Source organism: Thalassophryne amazonica, chromosome 1 (genome assembly GCF_902500255.1).
Source record: "Thalassophryne amazonica chromosome 1, fThaAma1.1, whole genome shotgun sequence".
Classification (NCBI taxonomy): Eukaryota; Metazoa; Chordata; class Actinopteri; order Batrachoidiformes; family Batrachoididae; genus Thalassophryne; species Thalassophryne amazonica.
In genome coordinates this window covers 46297725-46313904 of record NC_047103.1, presented here as the reverse complement: position 1 = coordinate 46313904, position 16180 = coordinate 46297725, and the positions used below count along the sequence as shown (strand labels likewise).

Here is a 16180-nt window from a genome sequence, read left to right as displayed (position 1 = left end):
TGGTAACTGCTTTCACTGAGTAGCTAAGAAATCATCTAGTTCAGAAGGGCTTTTGATTATCACTTCATAGCTACACTAAAGTCTTTCACAATAGTAGAAATGAGAAATGACCTAGTCAGTATGGGTCTGTGACTGTCATTCTGCTGTAGTACTGTGGATTTTTCCCTCCAGCGCTCCACCAGATCACTCTTGTTTTAAATAAGGATATTTACCTGATGGACGTTGTACATCTCCATGAATCATTCTTTCTTGTTATGAAATGGTTATGGCGCACTGAACAAAATAGCAGAATCTCAAAAATCAACCTTTATTCAGAAATGTGTTAGCAACAACCTTTAATAGATTTGGCTGCAAAACCTGGTATCTCCACCTTCAGTTTGTTTGCAAAACTCAGTAAGTCCATCACTTTAATGTATGCTAATGCTGCGTTTACTCATAGGCAGTACACATTATGAATGTCATATTTGCATCGTTCTTGGCACGTTCCTGACATTCTTAATATGACTTAACGCATTTGAATAGGTTTCTTAATAGTGCATGTTGGTGAGTGATATTCGTGATTTTCTTGGAGCATGTTTTTGGCTGTCAAAAAATATTCCACGAATGTCACGCACCACCATCATTTCAGCTCATGTCGTGGAGGTCGCAACTGAGCGTGTTGATCCATCTTGATTAGTGATGATCCTTAATAGAGCGTGATAGCGTTCTTCTCTGATGTGCGCACAGTTAAACCCTGCTGTACTGCATTAAGTTTCATTGCTGCAGTATGCTGAAGAAGGACAGAGACACCAAGTCGGCTAAAAGTTTAATTCGCTCCTCAGCGCGCTCCTGCAGGTGTTCCACCTGCTGCTGCGCCTGATGCGCCTAGGGAAAACGAGCGAGATGAGAGCCGCGTGGAGCCACACATCTGGCTCTCTCCGTCTCCTCCTCCTCTCTGCGCCACTCCATGGCACGGGAGCCCAACTAAGCATGCAGTCACAAAGTTCTGCTGTGGAGCAAACTGGAGCAATCTGAATTGTTCATCAGCTGGTGGATGAATATGGGTGTGTGTGTGGAGAGAATTCACCTCATTCACAACGTGACAGAACTTAAAGATGTGCTGTTATGCGCAACAGCGCAGAACATTATTCTTGACCGTGCGTAATGGTTCCTGATAATGCTCCACCAACACGTTCCATTAATCATAGCGCATGGTAACAGGTTGCAGCAGGTCCTGAGGACACCTGACACCTCTGCCTCAAATCATTACATTCGTGATCAGCAGCCAAGAATGTATACGTCATGGCATTTGTGATGTGCCGTCATTATGTGTAAACGCAGCATCAGAGAAGCTCTCGTGGGTGCCACAATCTTTGCGTCACGTGACCGAGATACCTGACAGTGAGTGGCGCTGTTCACTGTGTGGTTTTGCACAGAAACTGGGATGGCACTTACAAGGTTCTGCATACAAACCGCATCTTGACTTGCATTTACCGCAGGATTTATGGCAGGGGTGCCCAAGCTTTTTCTGAACCGAGATCTACTTTTAAAGTTGACAGTGTATCGAGATCTGCCGAGCCATTTGGAACGCCTCAGCGTAGCCGCAATATATTGTGTACCAATATAATAACACAATTTTCTAGCAGGTTTTAACAATAATAATGCATCATTGAAGTAAATCAAAATCAAATCAAATCAATTTTATTTATATAGCGCCAAATCACAACAAACAGTTGCCCCAAGGCGCTTTATATTGTAAGGCAAAAGCCATACAATAATTACAGAAAAAACCCAACGGTCAAAACGACCCCCTGTGAGCAAGCACTTGGCGACAGTAGGAAGGAAAAACTCCCTTTTAACAGGAAGAAACTTCCAGCAGAACCAGGCTCAGGGAGGGGCAGTCTTCTGCTGGGACTGGTTGGGGCTGAGGGGAGAGAATCAGGAAAAAGACATGCTGTGGAAGAGAGCAGAGATCAATCACTAATGATTAAATGCAGAGTGGTGCATACAGAGCAAAAAGAGAAAGAAACACTCAGTGCATCATGGGAACCCCCCAGCAGTCTAAGTCTATAGCAGCATAACTAAGGGATGGTTCAGGATCACCGGATCCAGCCCTAACTATAAGCTTTAGCAAAAAGGAAAGTTTTAAGCCCAATCTTAAAAGTAGAGAGGGTGTCTATCTCCCTGATCCGACTTGGGAGCTGATTCCACAGGAGAGGAGCCTGAAAGCTGAAGGCTCTGCCTCCCATTCTGCTCTTAAAAACCCTAGGAACTACAAGTAAGCCTGCAGTCTGAGAGAGAAGCACTCTATTGGGGTGATATGGTACTATGAGGTCCCTAAGATAAGATGGGACCTGATTATTCAAAACCTTATAAGTAAGAAGAAGAATTTTAAATTCTATTCTAGAATTAACAGGAAGCCAATGAAGAGAGGCCAATATGGGTGAAATATGCTCTATCCTTCTAGTCCCCGTCAATACTCTAGCTGCAGCATTTTGAATTAACTGAAGGCTTTTCAGGGAACTTTTAGGACAACCCGATAATAATGAATTACAATAGTCCAGCCTTGAGGAAATAAATGCATGAATTAGTTTTTTAGCATCACTCTGAGACAAGACCTTTCTAATTTTAGAGATATTGCGCAAATGCAAAAAAGCAGTCCTACATATTTGCTTAATATGCGCATTGAACGACATATCCTGATCAAAAATGACTCCAAGATTTCTCACAGTATTACTAGAGGTCAGGGTAATGCCATCCAGTGTAAGGATCTGGTTAGACACCATGTTTCTAAGATTTGTGGGGCCAAGTACAATAACTTCAGTTTTATCTGAATTTAAAAGCAGGAAATTAGAGGTCATCCATGTCTTTATGTCTGTAAGACATTCCTGCAGTTTAACTAATTGGTGTGTGTCCTCTGGCTTCATGGATAGATAAAGCTGGGTATCATCTGCGTACCAATGAAAAATTAAGCAATGCTTTTTAATAATACTGCCTAAGGGAAGCATGTATAAAGTGAATAAAATTGGTCCTAGCACAGAACCTTGTGGAACTCCATAATTAACCTTAGTCTGTGAAGAAGACTCCCCATTTACATGAACAAATTGTAATCTATTAGATAAATATGATTCAAACCACCGCAGTGTAGTGCCTTTAATACCTATGGCATGCTCTAATCTCTGTAATAAAATTTTATGGTCAACAGTATCAAAAGCAGCACTGAGGTCTAACAGGACAAGCACAGAGATGAGTCCACTGTCTGAGGCCATAAGAAGATCATTTGTAACATTCACTAATTCTGTTTCTGTACTATGCTGAATTCTAAAACCTGACTGAAACTCTTCAAATAGACCATTCCTCTGCAGATGATCAGTTAGCTGTTTTACAACTACTCTTTCAAGAATTTTTGAGAGAAAAGGAAGGTTGGAGATTGGCCTATAATTAGCTAAGATAGCTGGGTCAAGTGATGGCTTTTTAAGTAATGGTTTAATTACTGCTGTTGGGGAAAGTGTAGTGACACGGACCCACAACAGGGGGCGCAAATGAACGGTCAATAGATGAGCCAAAAGGTAACAATTTAATGTTGTGAATGTGCACAACGATGATACAATCACAGAATCTGACAGCAGTCAATTCCCCCTGTTGACGTGTGGGCAGGCTCGAGGATAGAAGACATCTGTCCTGAGAAGAGCCAGAACCACATGATTTCCACTGCCACAGAACCCGGAGAATACTGGAGCCGCCAAGTCCTGAATTCCCTGGTGATCACCGTCCCCGACTGTCGGATCTGGTACTGCTGGCGAGGAGCACAAACAGTGAGATGTGGGTGTGTGCACACCCAGTAACAAAAACAGTCAGAAGGTGGAAAGTCACCTCCACCTCTAATCACACACACGTGCAGCTCCTGTCTAACCACTTATCTGGTTGGGGTGTGAAGCGAAGCCGTCGCTGATCACGCCAAACGCCAATCCCACAGATAAGGAAACACTTAAAGGAAAACGGCTGCAAAGAAGTTCAGACTATTAGTCATAGTCAGTGTTTTCAGTTTAGCAGAGAATTACCTTCACAGGTAGATATCTCGGCAGTGAGGTGGAGATGACATCCGGCTTTTATGGAGTGATGAAATGAAGATGGGTGACAGCTGTCATGAGTTGATGTGTGACAGCTGTCACTCCCGGTTGTGTCCGTGGCGGCAGCGCCCTCTCGTGCCTGAAGCCCGCACTTCAGGCAGGGCGCCCTCTGGTGGTGGGCCAGCAGTACCTCCTCTTCTGACGGCCCACACAACAACTGCCACCTTAAAAGCCTGTGGTACATAGCCAACTAATAAAAGATAGATTGATCATATTTAAGATCGAAGCATTAATTAATTGTAGGACTTCCTTGAGCAGCCTGGTAGGAATAGGGTTTAATAGACATGTTGATGGTTTGGAGGAAGTAACTAATGAAAATAACTCAGAACAATCGGAGAGAAAGAGTCTAACCAAATACCAGCATTACTGAAAGCAGCCAAAGATAACGATATGTCTTTGGGATGGTTATGAGTAATTTTTTCTCTAATAGTTAAAATTTTATTAGCAAAGAAAGTCATGAAGTCTTTACTAGTTAAAGTTAAAGGAATACTCGGCTCAATAGAGCTCTGACTCTTTGTCAGCCTGGCTACAGTGCTGAAAAGAAACCTGGGGTTGTTCTTATTTTCTTCAATTAGTGATGAGTAGTAAGATGTCCTAGCTTTACGGAGGGCTTTTATTATAGAGCAACAGACTCTTTTTCCAGGCTAAGTGAAGATCTTCTAAATTAGTGAAATTAACTTACGGGTTATCTGCTTTAAGCTGCGAGTTTGTGAGTTATACCACGGAACCAGGCACTTCTGATTTAAGGCTCTCTTTTTCAGAGGAGCTACAGCATCCAAAGTTGTGCTCAATGAGGATGTAAAACTATTGACGAGATAATCTATCTCACTCACAGAGTTTAGGTAGCTACTCTGCACTGTTTGGTATAGGGCATTGGAGAACATAACAAAGAAGGAATCATATCCTTAAACGTAGTTACAGCGCTTTCCGAAAGACGTCTACTGTAATGAAACTTATTCCCCACTGCTGGGTAGTCCATTAAAGTAAATGTAAATGTTATTAAGAAATGATCAGACAGAAGGGGGTTTTCAGGGAATACTGTTAAGTCTTCAATTTCTATACCATAAGTCAGAACAAGATCTAAAGTATGGTTAAAGTGGTGGGTGGACTCATTTACATTTTGAGCAAAGTCAATTGAGTCTAATAATAGATTAAATGCAGTGTTGAGGCTGTCATTCTCAGCATCTATGTGGATGTTAAAATCGCCCACTATAATTATCTTATCTGAGCTAAGCACTAAGTCAGACAAAACGTCTGAAAATTCACAGAGAAACTCACAGTAACGACCAGGTGGACGATAGATAACAACAAATAAAACTGGTTTTTGGGACTTCCAATTTGGATGGACAAGACTAAGAGTCAAGCTTTCAAATGAATTAAAGCTCTGTCTGGGTTTTTGATTAATAAGCTGGAATGGGAGATTGCTGCTAATCCTCCCCCTCGGCCCATGCTACGAGCATTCTGACAGTTAGTGTGACTCGGGGGTGTTGACTCATTTAAACTAACATATTCATCTTGCTGTAACCAGGTTTCTGTAAGGCAGAATAAATCAATATGTTGATCAATTATTATATCATTTACTAACAGGGACTTAGAAGAGAGAGACCTAATATTTAATAAACCACATTTAACTGTTTTAGTCTGTGGTGCAGTTGAAGGTGCTATATTATTTTTTCTTTTTGAATTTTTATGCTTAAATAGATTTTTACTGGTAGTTGGTGGTCTGGCAGCAGGCACCGTCTCTACGGGGATGGGGTATTGGGGGGATGGCAGGGGGAGAGAAGCTGCAGAGAGGTGTGTAAGACTACAACTCTGCTTCCTGGTCCCCCTAGTTACGGTTTGGAGGGTTTAAGAAAATTGGCCAGATTTCTAGAAATGAGAGCTGCTCCATCCAAAGTGGGATGGATGCCATCTCTCCTAACAAGACCAGGTTTTCCCCAGAAGCTTTGCCAATTATCTATGAAGCCCACCTCATTTTTTGGACACCACTCAGACAACCAGCAATTCAAGGAGAACATGCGGCTAAACATGTCACTCCCGGTCCGATTGGGGAGGGGCCCAGAGAAAACTACAGAGTCCGACATTGTTTTTGCAAAGTTACACACCGATTTAATGTTAATTTTAGTGACCTCTGATTGGTGTAACCGGGTGTCATTACTGCCGACGTGAATTACAATCTTACCAAATTTACGCTTGGCCTTAGCCAGCAGTTTCAAATTTCCTTCAAAGTCGCCTGCTCTGGCCCCCGGAAGACATTTGACTATGGTTGCTGGTGTCGCTAACTTCACATTTCTCAAAACAGAGTCGCCAATAACCAGAGTTTGTTCCTCTGCGGGTGTGTCGCCGAGTGGGGAAGAACGGGTTGGTGGTGTACAGGGGGCTTCTGTTTAGGACTACGCTTCCTCCTCACAGTCACCCAGCCGGTCTGCTTTCCCGGCTGCTCGGGATCTGCTGGGGGACAGCTAACGGCGGCTAGGCTACCTTGGTCCGCACCAACTACAGGGGCCTGGCTAGCTGTAGGATTTTCCAAGGTGCTGAGCCGAGTCTCCAATTCGCCCAGCCTGGCCTCCTTATTACAAGTACCATTACTGCTAAAGGAGGCAGAGAAATAAGTAAACATTTCACACCCAGAGCAGAAAAGTGCGGGAGAGACAGGAGAAGCCACCATGCTAAACCGGCTAAGAGCTAGTAGCTGCGCTAAGCTAGCGGATTCCTAAAAACACACAAAGTGAATAATGTGTGAATAATTTAGAGGTGATTCAGCAGAGGGAGTGCTTTAGTTAAGGCACGTGAAGATTACACTGTGAAACAAATCGTTATCTAGTTCAATCTAACTATGCAGATTGATCAGCTAACAGATACAGCAAAACACCGCTGTGCTCCGGAACAGGAAGTGATACAATAACCACAGTGAGAGCCAACCACCAGTAAATGTGCATGGTAAAAAAGAATAAGCACAAGTTGGCCTAGGACTGGCCTCAAGTTGGAAAAGTTTTTCCCTACCTTAGTGGGACTTCTAGCCCTGAGAGGAGGAAGCTCGTCTTTCATAGTCTGGACAGTAGGAGCTGAGTGCAGCTGTAAGCAGGCACTCAGGCACTCTCTGTCTGCATTAGAGTCCAGATTTGGACATTCATGTCAGGTGTTGCTCTTTATTTGAGCTCAATGTAATTTTTCAGTGTGAGGATCCAGGTTGAAGAGTGATGCCACTTTGGATGATATACAGTCCACATCTGTATTTTCCCCAAATGGAAAACAGAGAAAACTGACAACAGGCTCTTTGGATGCAAAGTCAGTAAAGTGCCTGTCAAATTCTGACAAGATGCTCTGCACGTGATCATCATAACGTGGACTCTTAGGATCCACGTTCTTTGTCCTGGTGCTTAAGTTCTGTGTCCATATGTGGAAAGTTCTGCAGGTCACACTGTTGTAACCTGTTTGATAGCAGATGTAATATGCTTTTAAACTTGCTTTCAAATCCAAAAGCTGCATATTCAGCATGATTTGAACGTTTCAGGAATTCTTTAATTTCAGACAGAAGACCATTCAGGAAAGGGCTGGACCGAAAGGCGCAGGACGCGTAAGGAGCCGAAAAGATCCCAGGAGTGTGTAAGAGGCCTGAAAAAAACCTGCTTGTGTGCCGTGGTGGCTGCGGTATCAATTGTATTACATTACTAAGCCATATATAGATTTATAACACAAACCTGTCAAAAGGGGTAATAGAGATAAGTGTAAAGATGACTGAATATATCATCAGAGCAGTAAATTGATCAGTTCATGTGAACATCCATGTGAACGCTGCTGCGTTCAGGTACCGTCGGAAATTACAGGACTTTTTTGTTGTTTCAAACTCAGCAGTTGCTTGTGACAAGTGCGTGGTTTTTGGTTTATTTTTGGTTTAAAAAAAAATCATTGTATCCAGGCAAAAGATTAATTCTGGCTTATATAAGGTGCCTGAGCCCAGTGAAGCAGACCCCCTCACCCACATAAAAAAAAAAATCCAAGCAAACAAGGCGTAGTTTCCGACGGTACCTGAATGCAACAGCAGCAGCGATCTGCACGGTGTTCACACGGACTAATCAATTTATTGCTCTGATCATATATTCAACCATCTTTACACTTATATTTATTACCCCTTTTGACAGTTTTGTGTTATAAATCAATATATATGGCTTAGTAACATAATACAGTGATACAGCAGCCACCATACCTCTGCTGAGCCACCTAACGTCTGTGTGCAGCAGTGCGTCTCCTCCAGCTGTGAATAGAATAAATGCGTCCTCAGACTCCTGGCCCGAACAGAACACTGCAATCTTGTTCACCACATTCATCACTCTTCGTATTTATGGACCATGAATCATAGTGCTGCTCGCCGACTTTTCAATTCCTGGACTTTTTGACCAAGCAGAGGGTATTTTGCCGGTGTCACGTACAATTCTTTCCGCCGTACAATTCTTTCCACCTCACTTAGAAAACGGCACGGAATGTTCCGCATGCGTAGATCTATTTATTCGTTGTCGTCTGCATCTCTACCTGTCAACTGGCACCAGCGCAGAAGTAAACTCGATCTATTTTAATCATTAACACTGGTTAATCAAAGTGCAAGTGTTTAGTGAGCAGATGACTGCCCTCGCGGAATATTTATGAATGAAATTTGGATTTTGGAAGTGACGAATGTTTGGATGTTCCTTACTGAATTTAAAAAAAAGTGTAACATTTCTTTATCGGTTACTCATAATATTGCCTATATAATATTATTATTATATTATATATATATATATATATATATATATATATATATATATATTATTATTATTATTATAACATAATATTGCCTAACATTGATTAAATAACTGACAAATTCATCAAAATATTGACGTAAATTGCGAAGGTGTTTTGCTTCTTTCATCATCCATCCACCTCAAGTTCCAAGCGCTGTGTTATGTGTCGGACGCGGGCGGAGAACCGACCCAGCGTTTGACAGGACCCAGCATAAAAGAAGCAGAGCATGGTTCAAAGGGAAACAAGTTTTAATTAACATAGTGTATTAAGTGATAATAATCCAAAGTCAACGGTTTGGCGAGGTGGAAAAACGGCGCGCTCCCAGCAGCGCAAAAGGACTGGAGCCACAGCAATTCTGGACCCAAGGACCCCGCCGACACCCCCCAGGTGGCCGCGACAAACCGAGTCTGTGAAAGAAGAAACCGTAAGGTGAGTCCAACACTCTCCACACAGAGAGACAGCTCAAAGGTGCACACAATCAGCAAAACACTTGCTGGCCTAAATGTAAAATCAGCTTCTCTCCCCGCAGGCACGGAACAACTCAGTTCAAAACTCCACTGCAGTAGAAGCTGATTTAGACGATTAGCATAGCATAACAGCTCAATATAACAAGGTGTGAGGGACACCAAATTTACTGACTTTACTTCATGAAAGTCACAAAAACCAAAATACCTCAGGAAGTGTGCTGAAGAGCGTGAGACCTCACCCAATCCTCTTTCACAGACCGTGGCATCAAACCTGGAGTGGTCTCTGCGTCCGTAGTGGTGAGATTGTTCTCCCAACGTCGATCTCACGTGTCTGGTCACAAAGTCGAGTCTCTGGCAAATACACACTGTGTATTCCAGGTTTAAATGCAACATGCCCTGATCAAGACAGATGCACCACAGCTGTGAGTCCTGATGAACTGCACGTGATAACAAGCCACAGGTGATCAGGGTGAGGTCCTCAAACTCAGCCCCACGTCAGCCACTCAGTCCTGAACGCATACCACCTGGTGGGAGAAACAGAAGACAAAAACAAAGCCAGCCAAACACCCCAGCCCACAACACGCTGTTTTCTAAGCGAGGCAGAAAGAAGTGTATGGCGGAAAGAATTGCACGACACCGGGTTAGCATTAGAAGTTAGCATCGTATTTCTTGTGAATCATCTGAAATGCCACTCCAAATTCCCTTTCTTCAGTAAAGCCACATTTGCATTGCAGATAAGGCAGATGGATTTGAATAATATAAGATCAAAATTACAATTTTGGTTATCCACCATAGAAGAAGAGCTGCTCTTCTACTCTGGCATTTAACGGCAGCCAGCATCCTTGTTGGTGCATTGCTGCTACCTGCTACATCAGTCTGTTATAAGCAGCACTAAATCCTCTTGAGTCCAGGGACAGATTATTATTATTTTTTTTTCGATTGACTGGAACTCAGCCTGCGATCGACTGGTTGGGCACGCCAGATTTATGGGGTGTTGCAGCAGAATTGATTTTGTTATTGGATACGAGCCCCAGTAAGCTTTCACTTACAATGGTTATCTCATTTTCCGTGGGCGTGGCGTTTACAGGGTTTTGCGCCTGAACTCTTCATGTGTAAATAAATATGCTAGTGTTAAGGCTTTGTTATTGGTTTGCACAGTAAATAGCTGGCGTCTATGATACGTATCATTGTATGCATGTATGTATGTATGTATGTGTGTGTATATATGATTTTTATATGTGTATATATACACACAGTCGTATGCAAACGTTTGGGCTCTCCTGATAATTTTCATGATTTTCCTTTCTAAATCATTGGGTGTCTGGATATTTTTGATGAAAACAGGAACAGCAAAGAAACTGAAGTACATCTCCATTCACACACTAGCAGCAAGTCTCGGAGATGATGTACTCAGTGTATTTCCAGCATCAATCATTTCTAGCTGGTCACAGGAAGGAACAGGAAAAGGGACACTCTTTGCTCAGACACATTTACTGGAAACCTTACCACCAACTCATGATGCCCTGTCTTTTCACATACAGAGAGCACGTTACCAAGCATCTGTGTGGAACCAAGCAGACCAACAGCAACTTGTGCTGCCTCTGCCACAGACCATGGGATGGAAAATTGAGTGTGGTGCACTCGTGCCAGTATTGACCTTCTGTACCACAAAGGCTTGTCAGTTTGGTTACCTGTTGATGTACCACTCATTGCATATTTGGTAATTGTACATGCAAGAAAAACAAGCATGTCGTTGCCATGCATCAGTATGTACAAAGAAGGCAGAGTAAATGTAACAGTCAACTGCTACATGAGCTTCAGTTGGATGACCTCTCAAGGTCACCATGGGTCAAATAGGGTTCCAAAATGATGAAATATTTAGATTGTGTGTTTAAAATACGATACTAAAATTGTGTGATGTTTAAACATCTGTGTAGTTAATAAAGTTATTTTCACGGATGATTCGTGCGCACATGTGAACAAAGAAAAAAATAAACTGACTTCTGCTGCAGTTCCTCTCTCCCCTCAAACTCTGTCATAATTGTGTTAAATAAAGGACTAAAAGGGACATAAGTCCTGCTCACAGGCTGATTGCCAGAGACAGGACATGTCCACATCAAGTATAAACTCCAGACATCTCTACGTAACTACATATCCAGTCCCTGATTGGTCATCGCGGCACGACAAGACGAAAAAGTTAAGATTTTTCAACTTGGGGAATAGGGCGATGCAACGTGATATCGCACCACAAACGTGGCAATCGCTCAAAATCGCTTTATTCGCGTCCATCGCATTGCATTGCATGGCTTCGACTTTTGTGGCGCCACAACGCGTCCTTCCATAGGGATTACATGGCAGCCTCTCGCCGCTGTTGCTCACGTAGCGTCCAGTGTGAACGCGGCATTAGAGTTTAAAGCCGTGTTCACACCGGACGCCACAAAGTCGCGTCCCTCGCCTACCGATGGACGCGCCACCATCGCTGGTGTGTCACTCTGCTTGTAACACAGCATCCTGAAAGGTCAGTGACCTCTCAAGGTCACTATAGGTCAAGTATGTCCTGGAAAGTTGGTATTTAGAATACGAAATATTCAAATCCAGAAACCTGGACAATTTTGTAGGCATTTTGTGGATTTTGAATGAGCTCAGATTGATAATTCATGCTCGAAGTTGGATTTCTAGTGGAGTCAACCGGTAGAAAGTTCGACGACCTCTCAAGGTCACCAGAGGACAGATACTCTTTGGCAAATGGCAGATTTGGAATCAGCACACCTAAATTGACAAAGTAAGACCATTTGTCAACTTATCCTCACATTTACCTGTAGGTGTCAACATTTCCAATTTTGGCATGTTACACGTAAATATTGACGCGAACGTCATACAGTGCACACACGGTGTCTCTGTGCCACACGCACGTAGAACTGAGTAATTTTAACTTTTTCTTGAGATTTCATCACATGCAGCCAGGATCAGATGGAGTCTGTGGTAAATGAGACGTTAATGAGGCACTGTGACGTTTTCGACTCATTGCGCCAAGACAGAACTGGTGGGGAAGGGTGGGGCTGGGGTGGGTGGGTGTGTGAGTGTGAAGGCTCTGCTCCGCTAACTGATTTGACGAAACTCTGGTACAAAGTTCCGGAGAGGGACTTTTCTTCATAAAAACAAACAGGTAAGACCTTATATTTACACTGTGTGTGAATTTACACCGCAGGACCGCAGCTTTCAGGAAATCAGTTGACGTATTTCAACTTCTGAGAAAGCCTGTAAAAATTCATAAATTAGCCACATCATTGTTAAAGCCAGAGTGTTCAAAGCGTGTGAAAAAAGTAGCGGCTTATAGTCCAGAAATTACAGTAAGTTATTTAAAGTTGAGCTTTTTGTGGTCTCAGAAGTAACAAAAAAGCTACAGCTGAAGCTAAAGCTGTAGCTTTTTTTTGGTAAAAATAAAAATAGACTGAACCATTTACAAAATAAAACATTCACTCAGCTCAGCTGTGCTAAAAGGCTAAGCTCACATTAACTGGGCATTAAACCTTCATGCAGTAACGTCATGTTTTATTTTTAAATTATGCTCACCTCAAATAAACTCTTGGTCAAAATGGGTGTTTGTATATATCCAAAAGTGAGGAATTTCAGATTGAGTGGGTCTGTTCCATCATCCGGCTGCCTGTCTCCCTCTGCCCCGGAATGAGGCCTGAACTCTGGCTGTCCGTGCGGCTCTGCACGCTGTCGCGGTTCGATCGATCCCACCAAGTGTTCGTTCTTCCTTCGGCTCGGCATCACTCTGAAAAGTAGCTGGGGAAAAAAAGCTTCTCTCAGCAGGGTGATGGGAAACACATTCTACTGCTGTTTGTTTTTTTTAAAGCTTTTTTGTGGTTCTACAGACACAAATCCAAGATGGTGACCGTTCAGCTTTTTTTTAATTTTGGAAACAGCCAGAGTGTGACGTAGCAATCCCCCCCCCTCCGTAACGCATTGTACGGCACTGACGTGTTGAGGGACATTAATTGCTGCATCTGATGCTTCCGGTCTGAAAGGCCCTTTATTCTCTTGAAAATTATTTTGGCTTATTTTGTTTTTGTTTTATGGAATTGGGGGGGGGGGGGGGGTCTATATACCAGTAATTTTTTTTTTCCTGCTGTTTTTTGTAATTTTGTTTTGTTCAGCTATTTACGTTAACCTTTCCTTCTTTAACTCCCTGACAGTTCACTTGGTGTCAAAGTAGCTGCAACCTTTATTGAACAACCAGACATTATACAGCACGTTTTCTTCTTTCAATACTGGCCATACTTTCTTTCTGATCACTCAAAATCATCTGTCATTTTCTCTGTTGTGGCTTCTCTTTCATACTCTGATGCATTCACTGTCAGGTGTAAATTGCTGTCTTGCCCACTCACATTCCCCCCACTCATACATGTCAACCTATACAGCTTGTCTGTAAATTATACAGATTTTTTTTGAGTTTCAGAGTCATACCAATGTACAAATAAAGTCTTACGGATATTCAGGGTTTTCTGTTGTAAATTATTTTTTTTACTGTTGTTTTTCTTAACTCTGCGGACTTTTGGCCAGCCATCCACTATCTTTGTACTCCTCATAGAAGCTGTGTGATGACATGCGCAATGTGAGCGCAGTTGGTTCACCGTCACATGGTTTTCCAATATCCAATCGCAGGGAAGAGCAGTCTCAGATGGTAGGGCCAAAGATTGTTAGGAGCAGTGATCTGTTACTCTGTAAGTTCTTGTTTCTGTAAAAGTAGAACAGCTGTGTGACACTTCCACTGAACTCTACACTACGTAGTGTAGAGTTCAGTGCACTATTCACGGGAAATATATTGAGTTTGTACAAAATACCTACAATGTACTTGTAGACATTGATTTTATTGACAGCAAGCAATTTTACTGCAGAGCAAGAGGATTTAACTGTGGAGGACTTCCACCATAAAAGAGCCCATGGAGATCCCTGGTGTTAGTTAATATATGGACAACACCCCAGTTATGTGATACTGCTGTGTGGTTGTGTGTACGGTAATAAAACTGATTTTGGTGCGATTTAGGAGGTTATAAGGACTTTGTGTTGATTTTATGGATTTTATCACTTGGTTATACAGGTGGACTCTCAAAGGGGTTGACATGTATGCCCACTTGTGTAACCATTTCTTTAAATAATTGCTCTCACAGTTCATTTTGTGCTGTGTTTACGTTGTCGGTTTGCCGTAAAGTGACTCAGTTATACCCATGTGCTAAGCATAGGCACTAGCGATGGTGATTTAATGTATTGTACAGCAAGCTTTCTGAGTTAGTTAAAAAAAAATGTATTTTACAAACATATTTCACACTTAAAACAACTAATTCGTTGTTTATATTATTCTTTTTTATTGCATTTTGATATTACTTGTGTGTGTGTATTTTTCCTCCTTTATAATCAGACAAGGAAATGAGAAGTCATCCGTGTCAGTGCTGAGTCAAGAGCCTGAAACACAAGCAACAGAGAAAAATTTGGAAAGTGGGCACAGGCAGTATCCTCAGGCAGTGATGTGTAGCCATGTGAGAAAGGAGGGGTCCACTTTCTTACAGAAGCTCAGAGATGCTAGGCAGCCCAAACCTTCATGGTAAGTTGACACAGTTGTTACAGTGTCTTACTGTTGAGAAATGAACTTCCTTGTGAAACAGTTTATTAGTTTATCTTTTCAGTTCTAGGAAGTCAGTGGTGCCAGTAAAACAACCCAATGTGCAGCCTGATACAGAGGATATCTTTCTAATTCTGGAGGAGGAGGCACCTTCTCTTTTTTCCATCCCTAAGTTATTGAAAGAGACCAAAGGTTCCACTGTTGATGAAGAAAAATCATCAGACAAGCAGACAAAAGACAGGCAACCAGTGATACCACGAGAACAGCAACAGTCAGAAAAAGCTACAGTCAAGCGAGGATGTCAGGCTGTCAGTCAGAAGAAGACAAAGAGGAAAGGGAAGAGAGAGGACTTGGACATCAGTGCAGTGTCCACAGCACAAAGGAATAGCGTGAAAACAAGAATAACTGAAAATAATGCGGAGAAATATGAAGTGCCTACCACTGAAGACCTTCCTGCTTGCAACTTAATAGAACTTGATAATTCAAGCAAAATGGTGTTGCAGCATCCCAAGATCTCATTTAAAGATGGTAATAAGTTAGATGGCCAAAATTTTGACAGAACCAGCCATGAAATGAACAAGGAAAAATCCACTGTGGAAGTGGAAAAGGAAGCTCCAAAGTCATTTCAAGTGAGGACAGCAAAAGAAAGTAAAGTCAAAGCAACGTTAAGAAAGCCTAAATCAGTAAAGAGGACCCAAAAAGAAATCCAGACATCTGGTGCAGTCAAGGAGAGTGTCCTTGCTGAAAGTCTTGAGGAACAATGTCAGGAGCAACATCTTGAGAAGCAGGCAGATGCTGAAGACCAGTGTTCACCTCCAAGTAAGTCACTCAGCTATTTTGATTATTTTTCTATATTTCATTAGGCAGGGGTGGTGGCCAAGTGGTTAGTGCACTTGGTTTCAGTGCAGAAGGTTCCCCACCCCTGCCACATTTCTCCATGTAATTTGGAGTTGCATCAGGAAGGGCATCCGGTGTAAAAACCTGTGCCAAATCAATGTGCAGATTCACCTCAGATTTGCTGTGGTGACCTTGAGTGCAAAACAAGGGAACAGCCAAAGGGACTAGCTTACTTTCTAAATCTCATCATTCAGTCTTCACAGTGGTGGGCACAGCTAACCAAAAGGTTGGCTTTGATAACCACTAATCCGTTAACTTTTATAACACTAAACTGATAAACTCCTTAAAAAAAAAAAAAAAAA

At 42.3% G+C, this 16180-nt stretch overlaps 1 protein-coding gene across 1 annotated transcript in view; it reads left to right on the top strand.

Moving 5' to 3' along the window:
• si:ch211-161h7.4 (nucleolar protein dao-5) overlaps window positions 1–16180 on the top strand; it is a 71055-nt gene that overhangs the window by 38019 nt on the left and 16856 nt on the right. The window contains exons 8-9 of the mRNA XM_034169032.1: window positions 14781–14963; window positions 15046–15800. Coding sequence (XP_034024923.1) covers window positions 14781–14963; window positions 15046–15800 — 938 coding nt within the window. The remainder of the gene's footprint in view (window positions 1–14780; window positions 14964–15045; window positions 15801–16180) is intronic.